The 16,707-nt window shown below is 45.6% G+C and overlaps 1 protein-coding gene across 6 annotated transcripts in view; it reads left to right on the top strand.

The window, feature by feature from the left end:
* The window catches only part of astn1 (astrotactin 1), a 99,489-nt gene that overhangs the window by 29,691 nt on the left and 53,091 nt on the right, over positions 1–16,707 (top strand). For all 6 annotated transcript variants that reach the window (XM_086128897.1, XM_086128898.1, XM_086128900.1 and 3 more), the window contains exons 8-14: positions 1,765–1,932; positions 3,898–3,982; positions 4,702–4,776; positions 6,396–6,533; positions 9,752–9,902; positions 15,033–15,199; positions 15,346–15,540. In XM_086128897.1, the coding sequence (XP_085985023.1) occupies positions 1,765–1,932; positions 3,898–3,982; positions 4,702–4,776; positions 6,396–6,533; positions 9,752–9,902; positions 15,033–15,199; positions 15,346–15,540 (979 nt within the window). The remainder of the gene's footprint in view (positions 1–1,764; positions 1,933–3,897; positions 3,983–4,701; positions 4,777–6,395; positions 6,534–9,751; positions 9,903–15,032; positions 15,200–15,345; positions 15,541–16,707) is intronic.

Raw genomic sequence — 16,707 nt, forward strand, 5'->3', positions numbered from 1 at the left:
TTCCACTGGGGGAAGAAGCTATTAATGGCAACAGCTGCACAAGCGGCTGCCCGCAAATGCCGTTAAGACACAGCCTCCACTTCTTTTTGCTGTCCACATCAGGTGAAGTCATTATTTCGAGATGTTTGTTTACTTGCGATAACGCTATCTTCGCCGATCCAGACACGGAACAAAAGAGGAGGGAAGAGAGAAAATGCTAGTGTTGTGTAAGCTGCAAATCAGACTGAGACGTGGGAACAGAATGATATTCATTGTCACATGAACAAACTGGATGAATTCATCTGGATCTTCGGTAGTCTCCGGCACAATCACTCTGACTGTCGTCTTTGCAAAAGGAAGAGATAGTCGTTGCTGTCCTCACATATTGTCTGATTGACAGCCACTGTAAACCGTCGGCTGATGAGCCATTCTCGCTCTTTTTTCGAACTATATTTACTCTAAATCGAAAGGTAAAAAAAGCAATTGCAGCGGAACTTCGGGTTATGAACTTAGTCCGGCCCGAAACAAGGCAACGTGCGATGTGAATATTCCCCGAATTTTGCGAATCGATATTTGTTCGAAAATCTTGTTCACAAAGAGATTTATTCCAGAAAAGGTTCCACTGTGGTCAAAGTGGAATCGACGTGTTCCTTCATGCACTTTGTATTGTTGAGGTTCTGTTTTTCTTGATCAGTGGCCTGGGCAAAATGAAGACGACTTTGATGACTTCAGTGTCTCAGGTCCGGTGGAAACCACCCTCCTGTGCACTAATGCGTCAGTCAGACGCTTGCAAATCCCTTCCGTCGGACAGCTTCCATGTGACAAGATCCTCACAGATAGCGTAAAATCAATTTGGGGGAAAAAGTTGAAACCTTCTAAAGGTGTGATCACAGTCCGAGGGCTGAGGGAGTGCATTTCAAACTCCAGTGGTGCTTCAATGTCCACAAAGAACTGCTGACTGGTGTCTGGATGAGTCAGCACCGGCGCAGAGATCAACGGGGCTTCTCCAGCTGTTGCCAAATGGGTCTTTGCGCCATCTATTCTCAACTAAACTGGAACAAATATGTCGGTTGATTCCAGGGAAAAATGTGCAAACACAATCCACTCCCCCACTCAATTAAACTTATTAATAGAGAAAAAAATGGTGATAACATTTGTGCAATATGTCTTTGACAGACTAAACTAAAACATTATGCAGCAGCTGTCAAGTAAATTCTGGCATGTAGTGCCACCTGCCCATGTTTTTTTTTTAACTGTGCATCTGACTATATGAAACACTCTTCATGTTTCCATTTCTCTGGTAAAAAAGAATTCAATCATCCCAATTTTGTGCCGACACAATGACCACAACAACTGGGTGTTATCACACAGTCAAAGAGCCTTTGATACCAAATGGACTGGGGTTTTTTTTTTTTTTTTAAGTTCACCTCGGCTTGACCATGTAATCATTGATTCCTAACTTTATATTTTCAATTTAGGCCGATACTGTTATATAATGACACGGTTTCAGCCAATTTCTCTTCATTTCCCAAATGTTTGCGCTTTGAACTGAGTCCCCACAAATGCTTGTCCTGTACTGACCGTCGTACTATTTCCATTGTAGATTCAAGGCAAGATACTTGCTTTTGACTTATTCTGATGGAGATGGACTTGAAAACAATTATGGTTGTGGAATACCAACTTGAGCAAAAGTCACAATATCTGATCTCTGCAGTTTCTCACTTTATTTCTCGATCCCCACTTTTTCTTCATCTTTGCCTTCTTGCTGTCCTTCTCCGTCCTTAGGGTCACGGTTTATTTTGCTGCAGGGAAGTCAATTGGACGCCTCCGACTGGCTGAACCCGGCGCAGATCTTGCTGTACTACCAGCAGAATGCCAGTGGGCCGTGGGTGAATGAACTGTGTGGGCGACGCCTGCTGGACCCCTGTGAGCACCAGTGTGATCAAGAAACAGGTGAGCCTTAGGACCGGTCCGCATTAGCGCGGCATGATTTATGCTTTGAGTCACCCGGAACACACTCGCTAAAAATTGAGGAGGAATTACAGCCCCTGCATGACGACAACTCCAAAACATACCAGCATTCATCCATGATCTGAACCACTTTTTCTTCAGGAGGGTGGCGGGCGTGCCGGAGCCTCTCCCGGCCGTCTTCGGGCAGTTAACGGGGCACTGCCCAAACCGGTTGCCAGCGGTGTATTTGGAACATTGTACCCTTCCGGAATTTCATGCAATTTGGAGGAGATATTGTGAAATCCTGTCCAGGACACTTACTGGAATGGGGCCAGGAAGGTGTTTGCCCAAGCATTTGGTCACTTTGTGGAATGGTGTCGGTATTTCTTGATGATGGCGAGTCTTGAATTTTCGGTAGACACCTTGTTTTCCGAGCGCACCGCTGATGACCGCTGGAGAACGAATTGTGTGCCAACTTGCGTTGCCGAACTCAGCGGGCTCTATTTAAAATTTTGCTCGATACTCTTCCGTCACATGGACGTGACGTTTAATGTTGGCTTTCATGTAATCATGGAATCACCCTAACATGCCATTATCCCACACATCAGACGTGAAGCAACCGTACGTCATGTTTTCTAATCAAGCCCAGCAACCAACCGCATTCGACGTCCAAACGATGAGAACGGTGTGCCGATAAAACAGAATTGCCAAAAATGGTGTTGTTTCATGAGCTCGTCATTCCTCTCCGCGAGTGCTTCTATTTTGATCTTGGGCTGAACTGTGCTCCCTGTGAGGCAGAATGAGAAATCCGTAACCTATCTATTATACATCTGTTGTGCAGCAGAGGTCGACAAAATATTTGGGGTGTAAATGCTGCTTAATTCTGCCAGGGCCATTTAAGATAGAATACTTCATAGACTGCCGTTGATTTTTCATGACCTTCGTTCAGCGAGCTGATTATTTAGTGATGAATGAATTCATCATCTTTTCAACAATAGGTGAAAGTGTCTTTGTTTCTGGTGACAAAGTCTCCATCTCATTTAGCATTTTATGTTTTCCTATTTCGCACTTCTCCTCAATACTATATGGAGCTGTGATAAAACCGCCGTGTATGTGTTCCCGCTCGCCTGGACGGTTGCATGTGCACGTGCGCGGGCGCTGCAGGGAGGTTGCTGAGTCGCTACGGATAGCTTAAGTCCAATCCTCTTTTCTGCAAGACGAGATACCGATGAGAGCCGAGATGCGCCGCGGCAACATCTGTGCTGCTTTTGCGATCCGTGAAAGAAGATGGGGGATGCTTGAAAACATGGGGCCCCCGTCGCTGCAGAACTTGAAACCAGGTTATTGGGGGTACCGATGCCATTTGGGCTCACGGCCATCTTTATTCTAGCGTGGCGGGCCTGGACGCGCGCGTATGTTTGTGCTATTCGACTTGAAACAAGGCTGCCTCACCGATATGTTGGTGCACGTTTGCAAGCTCTTCTCCACCAATTCATTGAATTCCTTCTATTATCTGAAGGTTACGTTTTTATTTTTATACTCATCATAACGGGCTCATCGTCATACAAATACATTAACGGCTTGTCCCGGCATATAGCAAAACACGTCATCAGATTACAGGGACACTTCTTAAAAATTTGGTTATTTTACTGGATTACATTTATCATGTGGGGAGACGGTGCAGTCCCAGTCGCGTCCGCAATTGCTCTCAAACTTGAGACTTGAGTTTTAGTTTGGCTGCTTTTGCGCTTTCTACTGTCTTCGTTATGAATTGTTTGTTCTTGTATGTTCTTCATATACAGCACTTATATTGTATATTGTATCTTGCATTAGTGGTTTTAAAGTGCTCGAGAAATACAGTTGAGTTGAGTTGAGATGTGTGTCCTCTCTCTTATTTTAAATCGGTTTGCGTGCATCCCCGCTTAGCCGCAATGATGCCTGATTGAATCGGTGCATTTCTTTTGACAGGAGAATGCATTTGCCTTAATGGCTACATGAAGGACCCAGTCCACAAGCACCTCTGCATCCGCAGTGAGTGGGGGCCCAATCAGGGGTAAGTACACATCCTCACTTCATTTGGGTTATTGTTTGATCCCAATGCCGTGCAAAGGGCAGGGCTGATCCACAAGACCTCATGCCCCCGCCACATCGCAGTTGACATCACCCGTCCGATGGAATCGGTTGTGTTGTTTTGAAAGCGCTCCGACAACACCCCCATGCCACTGCCCACCCTCGTCGACGATCTTTGATGAAATGCGACCTGTCTGTGATTGATTGATGTGTGATTCCATTTTGAAAATCTTCTTTCAACGCATACCGCCCACCAACAATCTTTTATTTATTTTATTTTACAGATCGGTAGCTGATTTGTTAAGTCCACTGGAAATGAAATGTCTTTCATTTTGTTTGATGCAAAACATGAACATTTGAATATATTGTCACTTTATTTTGCACGAGCTGTGAACTATTGGCAGCATATGGTGACAAAACATATGACGCCACCTGTTTCATATATTTATTTACTGAATCAAATACTTACGGCAGTCTGTGTCGATATCCCACACATCCTGGCAATGGGCCTTTTATATGCCTCTGACTGCGAGGAATGACTTGAAGTGAGACATTTTTGACTTAACATCAGTAGGATAACACACACACATGCACACAAAATATCAGCACCCTGCGTTCATTTTAGGAGGTTTATTTTAATTCTTAGCTTTTTTGTTTGTTTGCTCTTGTGACCTCTCAAGACTTTTTTTTTAATCACCATAGGCCTTGGCCTTACACCATCTTCCAGCGTGGTTTTGATCTTGTGATGGGAGAACAACCCTCTGATCGCATTTTCAGGTATGGTTTTTCAGCAACATGTTCCATCATCAATGGATATGTGAGGGGTTTGTATCGTGGCGAGAAAGGTTCTGTCTGCTGTATCCTGTACCTTCAAAAGGTGTCATTGTATGTTGGAAACGAGATGCAATTTTGTCTTATGTTGGGGTCCCTGGTGTTCTCTGATGGCCCGAGAAACAACTCGAGACATAAATCGATTCAGCAAGCATGAAAGGGTATCGACTGCATTCAAATGAAACAGAAGCAGTTGAGCTCCATTATTTTATCACTGTAAAGTTCTGAGAGGATTAGTTCAATGGTAGGAGGCGGGACTTCGCCAAAGTGACTCCTGACACGGCTCTGACTGATTGTCATTTTATGGGCAGTACTTCCCGCAGCTGCCGAGGAAACGGGGCCTGCCGCAGGTGCTGTTGAGGCGGTTCGATGCAACAGTCGATGAATCAGTCCTGTGTTGTCTTTTTCTGGAACTGCAAACGCACAGCAAGCACTGCCTAGAAGATACCCCCTAACCCACTCTTGAGGCTTTGCACACTGCAAGTACTAAGACAAGAAAACTTCTCTTGAACCCTTCGCATCTTGGTCACCACCTCATCCAGCTCCTTTGCTCGGGCAGGTTATGTTGAACTATGCACACAAAAACCAGGAGACAATGTAATAGCTTCGTCCCTCTTGCAACTCTCTAAAGCGTGACTCATTATTCAAAAGCCCATCTTCGGCTCCTTCTCAATGTTTTTTGATGTTGTTGTTTATGTTAGTTTTTCCTTGGCATCCCGTGTGGTTAAAATCAGCAGGGAATGCCGTTAATATTTGTCAACTGTGGGTTTGTGGAGCCCTTTGAGACTCTTCTGTGGTTAAGGGCTACATCCAAGTCAATAAATTGGACTTGACTCCAGGCGGAGCCCGCTTTGCACCCCTGATGGTGCGTCCCTGTGTTTTTAATTATCATGATGACTGCAGTACCGCTTACGTTAGATTGCTTGATGACCCTGCGCATCATTTGCACAGCTGTCATTCTTTGCTGCGACCACACTAATGGTATCCTTTTATTGCTTTACGACTCTCTGGACTTGTGTTACGTTCTAAATGTTTGTCTTGTCATCATGGGCTCTTTTTGTAAGACGGGAGTGGCTCAAACTACCAAAGACAAATTCCTTCTTTGTTTGTTTGTTTGTTTTTTCACGCTTTGCCAATAAAGATGATTCCGATTGTGATCACCAGCAAGTCAATCTTTGGATTGTTAGTCGCTCGCCTGCCCAGATCTATAAATGCCAATTGACGATCTTTGGTGGGGGATTCGGGTAACGTGGTGCGCTACCGTGGGGCCCAAGGACATGCTCCTCTTTGTATCTTCCCCTCAACGTATCGGAACTTGTTTTCTCATGTCGCCCTTTGACTGTGCGCACATTTGATGGGCCTTTGGCCCACCTACACCCATTAAGATGATTCATTTTATTCCATCAAAATAAGAAAGCCCCTGCCACCCCGATCCCCATCAAAACTATCAAGTTTGACCGTACGGTCTTATCTCCGTGCAAACAATATGGTTGGTTACGTCGTCATTGTATTCAGGTTACATTTCAAAGACATGAACAATTTTTGGGCCACGCTCTCTTCTGCAGATTCACATACACCTTAGGAGAAGGGATGTGGCTGCCGTTGAGTAAAAGCTTTGTCATCCCACCTGCCGAGCTCGCCATCAACCCCTCTGCTAAATGCAAGACTGACATGACGGTCATGGAGGACGCTGTCGATGTGAGGTGAGAAATGGGAAATTCTTGCACTGTTGACTCTACGACCTTTGTCATGCCGCGTGCCGTGTATTTACACCCGTTCGCGTGATGGAGAGTCAAATCGTTACTGTGGCTCGATGTGTTGTGGTATTTATTCTGTGATATTTACGAACAGAATGAAAATATGTCTGGCGACACGCCGGACGACTGCTTAGCACGTCGGCCTCCCAGCGAAACGGTCCACGGTTTGAAACTGGGCTCCCGCCTTCCTGTGTGGAGTCGGCGTGCACTCCCCGTGCCTGCGTGGCTTTTCTCCGGGTACTCCGGTTTCCTCCCACCTTCCAAAAGCATGCGCGGCAGGTTCATGGAACGCTCTAAATTGTCCCTGAGTGTGAGCGCAGAAGGCTATTTGTCTATATGTGCCCTGCGATGGGTTGGCGACCACTTCCTACTGCCCCCGAAGATGGCCGGGATAGACTCCCGCGCACCCCCGCAACCCTCGTGAGGAGAAGCAGAGTATTGGATGGATTGAGGAAAACATGCCCAAGTTCACAGGAGGCATTATCGTTTAGAAGTAATCAAGACCTTTGTCATGCATTTCACGTGAGAATTATTATTTTTTCCTTCTATTCTTCCACCTTCCTACTGATCTTGGAAACTTGGAGTTTGCACTTTCTCCCGGCGCTGATGCGGGTTTTCTTGCCTCTCACCTGTGGATAAGTGACAATGCAGAAATGAACCTTTTCCATCCATTGTGCAAGAATTACAAGAAGCATTAATCTGACTATGAATGTCTGACGGCAACCTTCTGGCTCTGAAAACAATCTTTAGAAATAGAAAGTACCCACATTTGCCCGTTTTATATTTCGACGTTTCTTCGCCGATATTTCTTGTGGGCGTTTGAACAAACAGCGTTTATTGGGTTGGCTTGATTTGCTGCTCAATCCCTGTTTTACCTCTCAGCTTTGAAGGAGCAGACACGTTTTATACAATAAACTGATCCGAGTGGGATTATTGACACACAGCGTGCGGAATGACACTTGCCGTTTTGAGAGCATTCTGTTCTTGCATAAAAGTACGAGTGGACAGGATGCGGTTAAGCGGGAGATGCGGGATAATGTCATTAGTGGTGAGAATTGACTTTCAAGTGTAAGCCGGAACATGCTTTGTAAACAATTTAGCGTGCATCGGCGTGTCAAATCCTGCCCTAATTTGCAGATTGTTATTTGCCCTGTGAAAATAATGCCAGGTAAAATTAGCCCCGCTTAAATGAATACCCCCACATCATTTTATTTTAATGAGCATGGAACTATTTGGACTATTTCCCCCGCCCTGTGCCGAGAGCTTGATCAACTGTAATTAGGGCCAGTGCTCCCAAGACAAAGCTGAAATCAGAAATAGATGGTTGATGTATTCTTACTCTCCGGAGAACCCCCTTTTGTACAAAACATAACATCGGATAAGACATGTTGGGATTGCTCATGGCCGTTTGCTCGTCCCTCGCCAGGCCCCACACCCTCTGCACAAAATAAAGAGAAGAATTGAAATGACATGAGTCATCTGAATGTATCGGATGTGATATGTCTTGCGCCATCCTGGCCAAAGCTGTTGCTAGGTCACCCATGTGAAATTCTAAATATGCTTCTGTATTATTACAATAAAACATCATTAGTAGATATACGCCGATTCTTTATTTTTTGCAACTTCGGATGGTAAAGCCACGCATTTCCACGCATGTCCCTCTCAGCCATCGGTACCGCCGACGGCCCACCAAATCAGATCATGCCGGGAAGTGCGTTGCTTTACCATTGCCACAACCCCATGTTGTGCGGTTTAGCGCCAAAAATGTTCTTTCAGTGCTTCTCTAAGTCCGCGTGAGTGGGCGACGCCATTCCTCCGGCGCGCATGCGCTTCGGCACTCAAATGCCTCCAACTGTTGGACTCCCACATACTGTAGTCGCAATGTCGCCGGACGACTTCGAGGCGCTTCGGAGCCGAAACGCGGCACCATTTTATTTCACGTTGCTAGGTAACCCAAATTAGTCCGTACTCAGCGTACGGTGCTGCTCGTCCCGATTGGGAATGTGCGTCAGCACTAACAGATCACCGTTTGTGGCGTATTTATTCTTTTCATGTTCATTCACGGACTCGATCGCCGCATTCCTTCTTGGCAGCTTCCACGTCTCCCTCTGAGTCGTCGAAGTGACGAATGCACGTTAATTGCAGACTAAGATGACGCTGAAGCATTTTGATCATAATAATTGGCAAATGAACTGGCTCATAAATGGATATTTTTGTACGTACTGCTGAGCTTCCGGCGTTCGGGGCTCCTTTCATCCTCAGACAGCTGTGCCACAGAATCTCGTCATGAGAAGCTTCCAAATCGGTCGCTGTCTCCATTGACTTTCTTTAAACTCCCGACGCATAGGTGCTTGCCACTTTTGTGTATTTTTCCAAGACCGAGCCTCATCATTCTTTGATGTAGCATGCCTCCTTTTTTCAATACATTTGAATGAGAAGTTCCTCGCTTGCGTTTCCTGCACATTTGGTCGCCGAGAGTGAATTTCATTTGGAGCAACGGCCTGAAAAATGTAGCAGACAGCAAACTGTAAAGTCTTGAACATTTGGCGGGATTTCAATCTGACAGTTTGATGAGCTCATGCAATGGACCACTTTTGAAAATCACACCACAGTGATTGCTCTCTGGATTCGGAATTTAATAAAAAAAAAACTTTTTTTGTTTTTCACTGTCACTGGAGTTCCAAAACAATTTAGTATTTACACTTGCTGTGCGTTTCATCATCCGCAGACACTCCGCTTAACAGCCCCCCCCCCCATTAGTGACAACAAAGCAAAAAGCAAATGTCTGAGGAAAAATGGGGTTTGAAGATAGCATTTTTCCTATGAAATAAAAGGAGGCAAGACATTTGTCTTTTCTCCGATGCAAACCAGGAGGGCGTGGCTTCTGCGGTCACGTGAGTGAGTGTATTTCCAAGCAAGGGCATCCTCCGGCTCCAGCACAGGTTCCCTCACATCTTTGGCATTGGCTGTATACGGAATCTGCAGAAAGAGCTCGGATATCAGGGTTCTGGGAGAAAACAGAAATTTGCATTTTTGGTTGTTTTTTTTTTTTGCCTTGTCGTCAGGGCACAGCCTGCAAATTGAGTTCCACTTGTCATTCGACCGATGATTGACCAATGTACTTACATGCTAGAAACCGTCTGTTACCATCATGTCTTTTACAGAGAAGAATTGATGATCAGCTCGTCCTTTGACTCTTTGGAGGTTCTCCTCGACTCATTTGGACCCGTCAGAGACTGCAGCAAAGACAACGGAGGCTGCAGCCGCAATTTCCGCTGCATCTCTGACAGAAAACTGGACTCCAGCGGATGCGTGGTAAGTCGTCTGTTGTCTTACGGGACGTAGTCAACGGAACACGTAGGATTTTGCCGTGATGACCAAGGCCACGTTGCCATGCCAAAAAGAGCCCGAATATGGAAGGCTCCAAACAACCAACCTTACAACACGTCAAGAAGGCTCGGTTCTGTACTCGGCTTGCCTTGCTCCACACTGCCCAGGGGGTCTGGAATCTGCAGTGTACAGCCAATGTCAGGATTTGTCTGTACGAATTTCCCATAATAAAACTAAACGGTGGCCCGAGGCAGGGAAAAAGAATGATAAGGCCACCCGCTTCATCCATTTTGCAGAAAATTTGAGACGTTTATGGTTGTGAAAATACAGTTTGTTTGATTTGTGTGTGTACATGTGTGTTATGATTAATATATGGATTCTGTCCCAGAGTTGAGTGGACGCCGCAAGAGTCCAACGCCACATGTGCGGCGTCCCGTTGGTCAAAGCACTTCTTCGTAATGTACATCAGTTGCGCCATGCATGTTACGTTTTGGAATAGGTTTTGCACAATGTGAAATAACTTTCTAAAGTTGCACTGGAATATGCCACTGAAAGTTCAGAGAACCCTCATTGCTTTTTAAATGAAGGGATGCCAGCATTGGAATTTCTCGCCAGCACTTTGAAGTACTGGAGCCATTCCGGCATGTCTCGACGCCGAAATGTCAAGTGGAAACTCCACTCCACTTTGAGTCAGACGTGTAGAACATTGATCTTATTGCCTCACTGGCCACTAATTGTATGCATCCTGGACAAATGAAAGACCGAAAACCGGGGCATTTCCCAAATGCCCACGAAACCGTCGGCAGCTGGCAGAGGAGCGCTATACGAAAGGACGCTTTGACCTTTTTCCCAACGCAAACTGAAGGAAGTTGCTGCTTTTCAAAGGCCCGATTCTCTTGTTCCCAAATGTCACAATTTTGTGGGAGGAATCCCTCTCAAAAAAAGATGGAAAATGAGAGAAACGTGGAGAGGAAATAATTACCTGCCAACATCAAAAGACACAGCTTCATCATGTACTGGATAGCAGTGATCCCGACCTTTTGGGGTGTCACAGGACCGGCGGACCCCCCCCCCCCCCCCACCACCACCACCACCCCACCATTGCTTTTAAATTGCCGGTTTTAAAGCACTGCTTCTGACAACAAAGGTAATTATAGACAAATTAAATATTTTATTAGCATTTTTTTTCCCATTCATTTCAAACAGTGTAATTCTACTGTCCGGCAAATGTAGAATAGTACAAACTATCAAAGTAAACTACTACGAAATGGACCAATTAGGAATGATAAATAGAGCCTATCATAATGTAAACAATATTTTGAAGTGCTGATCCTCCATACGGAGTCAGCACCATTGCTGCTTGCAAATGTGAGCGATCAAAAGACGACACGATTAATCGCTGCTTTCATCCGGCGGCTGCCGGCTTGTCATTAGCGACGAAACTGCTCATGTTTACGCGAGCGGGCTGTCGCGGACTCCGCTCTCATTTTCCGGCTTTTCGCTTGATCACTCGGGTGCTGCTTGTTCAAATGATTCAAGGGGTTGCTTGTATTGCCCTGTTTTTAACGACCTGGCGTGCGCATCAGCTCCGTCCTCCACGTCACTCTGTGCTCGGGGAGGAACTTCTCTTGTCCAATTCGCTTCATCTTGGGATGTCATGGCTGCCCATCAGCTGCCCATCAATTTGTGACGAGTTCGTTCTGTTTCATTCCTCGTTGGATTCTGTCAATTTCAACTTGCAATGTTAGAAGGGCGACTGCGATTGTCTAGAGTCGCCCACGTTTCCGCCACGTCCGATGGAGTAAATATACTCACGGCTCGCTGGTTCGTCTCTTTGCGGGCCGGTCCCAAATGGTCCGAGGCCCGGTACCGGGCCGTGGACCAGTGGTTGGTCACCTCTGCTCTGTAGTTCACATCGGCGTATGCACAAGCAATCCAAATCTGAAGTGTAGTGCGCATTCAGAGCTAACGCCACCATTACCAACTGTATGCTCGTGAATATATATATATATAGCCGACTGGTGCGGTACACCGGTGACCTGAGCGGAAGTTTTTCCTGTGGTCACCCTCCATTTGTGTCATTTCTGCCGATGCCATCACAGCCGAGTAAAGCTTTTCCTGAGCTTATCTTCAGGATGACAGGATTTGCCTTAAAGCCATCCCCAGGTGCAGCGGCTGCCACTTTCGTCAGTCAAGCCTCCAATGACGCACAGATTGCATGCACAAATTGAATGATTTTTTTACTTTGGATAAAAACACTGGAACGTGCACGATTAGCATTTCCAAACGACAGGCGCAGAGAACGAGGCAGGTGGGACGCTGGTCTTTCTTACCTACAGGAATTAGCCATCTCGAAATTAATACCAATACAATCTCACTAAACAGCCCTGATATATCATCTCAATAAATTGATTGAAACCGACTGAAAAACATATCCAGGTTGAAGGGTGGCACGTTTCAACCAGATCGGTAGAAGCTTACCCCGTGCTTTGATCTCAAGTAGTACTTGATTATTCTCGCGGTCATCTGGCTGGGTTCCCCCAAATGAGCATCAAACACCTGCAGCTCATTCAGAACGCTGCAGCTCAGGTTCTTACCACAACAAAGAGATCAGAGCATATTACTCCTGTCCTGAAGGCTTGACACTGGCTCCCAGTCAGCTGTAGAAGACATTTCAAAACGATGTGAGCGGACAATAAATCACCCAATGCTTTGGGTCCTGAATACATCCTAATTGAATATACAGCCCGTGGGATTCTGAGGTCAGTCGACTCGGATCAATTAGTGGAGCCTGGAGCTCAAAGCAAACGCCGTGAATCAGCATTAAGCAAATGAAATGAGCCGCCAAGAGAAAGAAAGTCCGTGTTTAGTGTAAATAAATGCTTTTAAATGCAGGTTCAAAAGGATGCTCCCCACGCCATACCTACAATGAAGGGCCTTTGAAAAGTGTTTCTGTAATCAAAGTCTTCAAAGGCTTTTTCTTTTGCTGTATGTTGTGTTAGTTGCTGACCAACCTTTCCTTACTTTGCTTTTAAATGTACTGTAGGTCTTTGTCCAAAGGGCAGCACGGTGATTGTCTGGTTAGCGTGTCCGGCTGACTGAGCAGAGGTGCAGGGTTCAATTCTGAGCTCCAGCCTTGCTTTGTGGATTTGGCATGTTCTCCCTGGGTTTTCTTCGGGAACTCCCGCTTTCCTCCCACAGTCCAAAAACGTGTACGGCAGGTCGATGGCACACTCGGAATTGTCCGCAGGTGCGATGGTGAGGGCGAACGGTTGTTCGTCTATGTGTGCTCTGTGATTGGCTGGCAACCGGTTCCGGGTGTGCCCCGCCCACGGCAACCCAAGACGGCCAGGATGAGCTCTGGCGTGCCCGCCGCTCTCACGAGGAGAAGCCGATGAGAAAATGGATGGATCTACTAAAGCAGAATGATTTCAGGAGGAATTGAGTCATCTCCTTGTCTCACTCATCTATGTGTGCCTCTTCATTGATCTGCCAATCAGACAACTTTGAAAAGTGTTTGTCTCATCCGACTGCTCTTATGGGGATTTGTTGCTGTTTGGCATTGGCACAGTGCTGATTCCCTTAAGCTCCAAAAAGCACCAGCGGAATTTATCTCCATTTAAAAAGAGGATTAAAAGGCATGGTGCTTCCAGAGGAAAGCTGAGTGCAGATTTAAGGCTGCTAACTTACAGACGACCGCGCACTTCATGCACTGTACAACTTTTAAACAACCAGATACCGCAGTTGTTTTGTCGAGAATGATCATCAGGGTTCTTTCATCATCAGCCAACATGGCTACCTAGCTAATCATATAGATGTGTGCATGTGTGTGTACATATACTGTATACTATATACTATATATATATATATATATATATCCATCCATCCATTTTCTGAACCGCTTAATCCTCACTAGGGTCGCGGGGGATGCTGGAGCCTATCCCAGCTGTCTTCGGGCAGTAGGCGGGGGACACCCTGAATCGGTTGCCAGCCAATCGCAGGGCACACAGAGACAAACAACCATCCACGCTCACATTCACACCTAGGGACAATTCTAGAGAGTTCAATCAGCCTGCCATGCATGTTTTTGGAATGTGGGAGGAAACCGGAGTACCCGGAGAAAACCCACGCAGGCCTGGGGAGAACATGCAAACTCCACACAGGGAGGCCGGAGCTGGAATTGAACCCGGTACCTCTGCACTGTGAAGTCGACGTGCTAACCACTGGACTACCGGGCCGCCCCTCTCTCTCTATATATATATATATATATATATATATATATATATATATATATATATATACACACACACACACACACACACACGTGTGTTGATTCCAGTGACTGATGGTCTTTTGTGTTTAAATTTCCGAGATGCATGATCACACATTGAAGTAGCCAAAGGTGCGCCGACTGGAGCACTGGAAACTCTTTCCTGCCGCCAAATGTCTGGTGTTTGGAATGGGGAGCAGGCAGGGGAAAAAAAACAGATGAGTGCACAGCCTGGGGTGGATATTTTTTCGGACTATGCCATTATTCTGCATATGACAGACAACTGTGTACCCTCTACCAAGATCAAACCCATGGCTCCCTAACACGAAAGCCTCATTCCTCTCTTGAAAACAGGGATGTACTTTCTGTAAATTCTAATGACAAACGTTGCCACCGCCGCAACGAAAAATGTGTCCTTTCCAATTTAGTATTGGAGGAAAACGACGTTGGTAGAAAGTGAATGAAATAATTGGGTTCTTTTTTTCATGAAGAGTAATACAGAGATCCTTCTTGTTCATTTCCATTTTAACTACGGATCCTGACTGTTGTTCTTTTTTTGTGCGTTTTATATGTTTTTGTAAATACTGCTAAAGATTTGTTGTAGGAGGAAAAGATGCGTATATTTTATACCAAGCAGCTTTGCACAATCGCGCTTACACAGGCCGCACTCATTGCAAGTGAGTTGACTGGCACACGTGTTGGCCGATCTTTTCGTGTAGCTCATTTGGAAGGAGTGATTATTTGGAAGCATTTTGGATTCGTCTCATACGCCACTCAAGAGAAACAAATGAAAACAAACCTGAAGGACAATTTTTTTGTTTTGTTTTCCAACGCTTCTCCTCTAGTGCCCCCCAGGGTTGAGTCCGATGAAGGATGGGAGTGGTTGCTATGACCACCACATTGGCATCGATTGCTCTGATGGGTTCAATGGCGGTTGTGAGCAACTGTGTCTCCAGCAACTGGCGCCTCTGGAAGACGATCCAACTCTTTACAACATTCAGATGTTCTGTGGGTAAGTTCGTAGTTCAATAGTTTCATGCTGATGAGTTCTGTCTGCAAGCTAAATCAATAAATCAAATATATATACACGTACACATACATACAGACACACATGCACAAATATTATCGATATATACAGTATATTTTTTCTCTCTCAAGCTGTATTGAAGACTATAAGCGGGGGCCAGATGGGAGAGCATGCCTGCCATTATCTGATGCCTGCTCGGACGCGATAGAATGTGGGGAAGCCACAGACATTCCAGCGAACCAGACTGTGTTTGGAGACCTTTTTTATGGCTACAACAATCACACCAAAGAGAGCACCTCTGGACAAATCCTCAAGGCCACGTTCAGGTAAAACGTCCGAATGTTATTTTTGGGCTCAAGTCCGTCGAAGAGTGCCAAAGGTCGCAAAGATGTTCACCGGACATTCGCAAACCGTTTTAGTGGTCGCCGTCAAACTCAGAACCTGTTCCCAAGTTCTTGGCGTCAAGAAAAACGGTTTAGAACATGGTCATCCGGGTTTTGTTCAGACTGATGTTTACAATGGTAGCTTTGGCGGCTTCCTGAGGTACGATTTCCAAAGTTGAAAAACAACCGCCGCAAACCGAGGCGAGGAGAGCCAAGCAGAGCAGCGACACCAAAGTGCGCTGGAAAAGGGAGTCGCGTGGAAGCCTTGTGACAAGGAGCCAGGGATCTCTGAAATCTGGAAGACCTACTGGAAAATGTGGATATCTTAAAGAAATGAATGGTTGCGAATATATCAAATTCATATTTTGATGGGGGGGGGGGGGGGTTGGTATTTTTTAGATGTTTTGCTTCTCTCTGATTGAAAGCAAATCCACCAAAGATTCAAAAGTCTGAAAAGGCCCCTCCCTCCAATGCCTCTGGGGGTTGGATATGAAGTCACACAAGGATATAGTGCCGTTCCCTGTTTGGATGATATCTCTTTAGTATGAGAGTCATTTTAGGGCAGCTCATTATTATTTTCCACACGCTGCACCTCTTTACACAGGAGGCCCGGGAGGTCAGCAAAGTCATCGGCTACCAAAGTCAAGGGCTGCTTACAATCTGCTACCGAAAACAAACCGCCCATTAAGAGACCTACAGACCGAGTTGAAGAGAGAGCGAGAGAATGACACAAGACAGAAACATAGACATAGACTGAGGAGGGACAAAGAGAGAGTTTTCTTCATCAACCTTTCTTGGCTACCGGGGAACAAGTTATTACACAGTGACACCCCCCATTCCAAAAAAAAAAAAAGAATAAATAAATGTTTATTTTCAATGTCGCATTTCACAATTTTTTAAACAGATTTGCAAGCTAATTTTGGTTGGAAATGAGCAGAACACACTTTTGGAAGCTATTTTCATCAGTCGCTTGTGTCTGTGATTTGGAATGAGCGAATACCTCATGAATATTGAAAAATAGTCACTATGTAAATAAGCTGTGCTCCGATTGGGTCACTGTTCTTCTTAATTTGATGTGGAAAAGAGCAATCCCACCTCTGTCGACAACTT

The sequence above is a fragment of the Hippocampus guttulatus genome, chromosome 14 (assembly GCF_054856545.1).
Source record: "Hippocampus guttulatus isolate MCC_2025c chromosome 14, RoL_Hgut_1.0, whole genome shotgun sequence".
NCBI lineage: Eukaryota > Metazoa > Chordata > Actinopteri > Syngnathiformes > Syngnathidae > Hippocampus > Hippocampus guttulatus.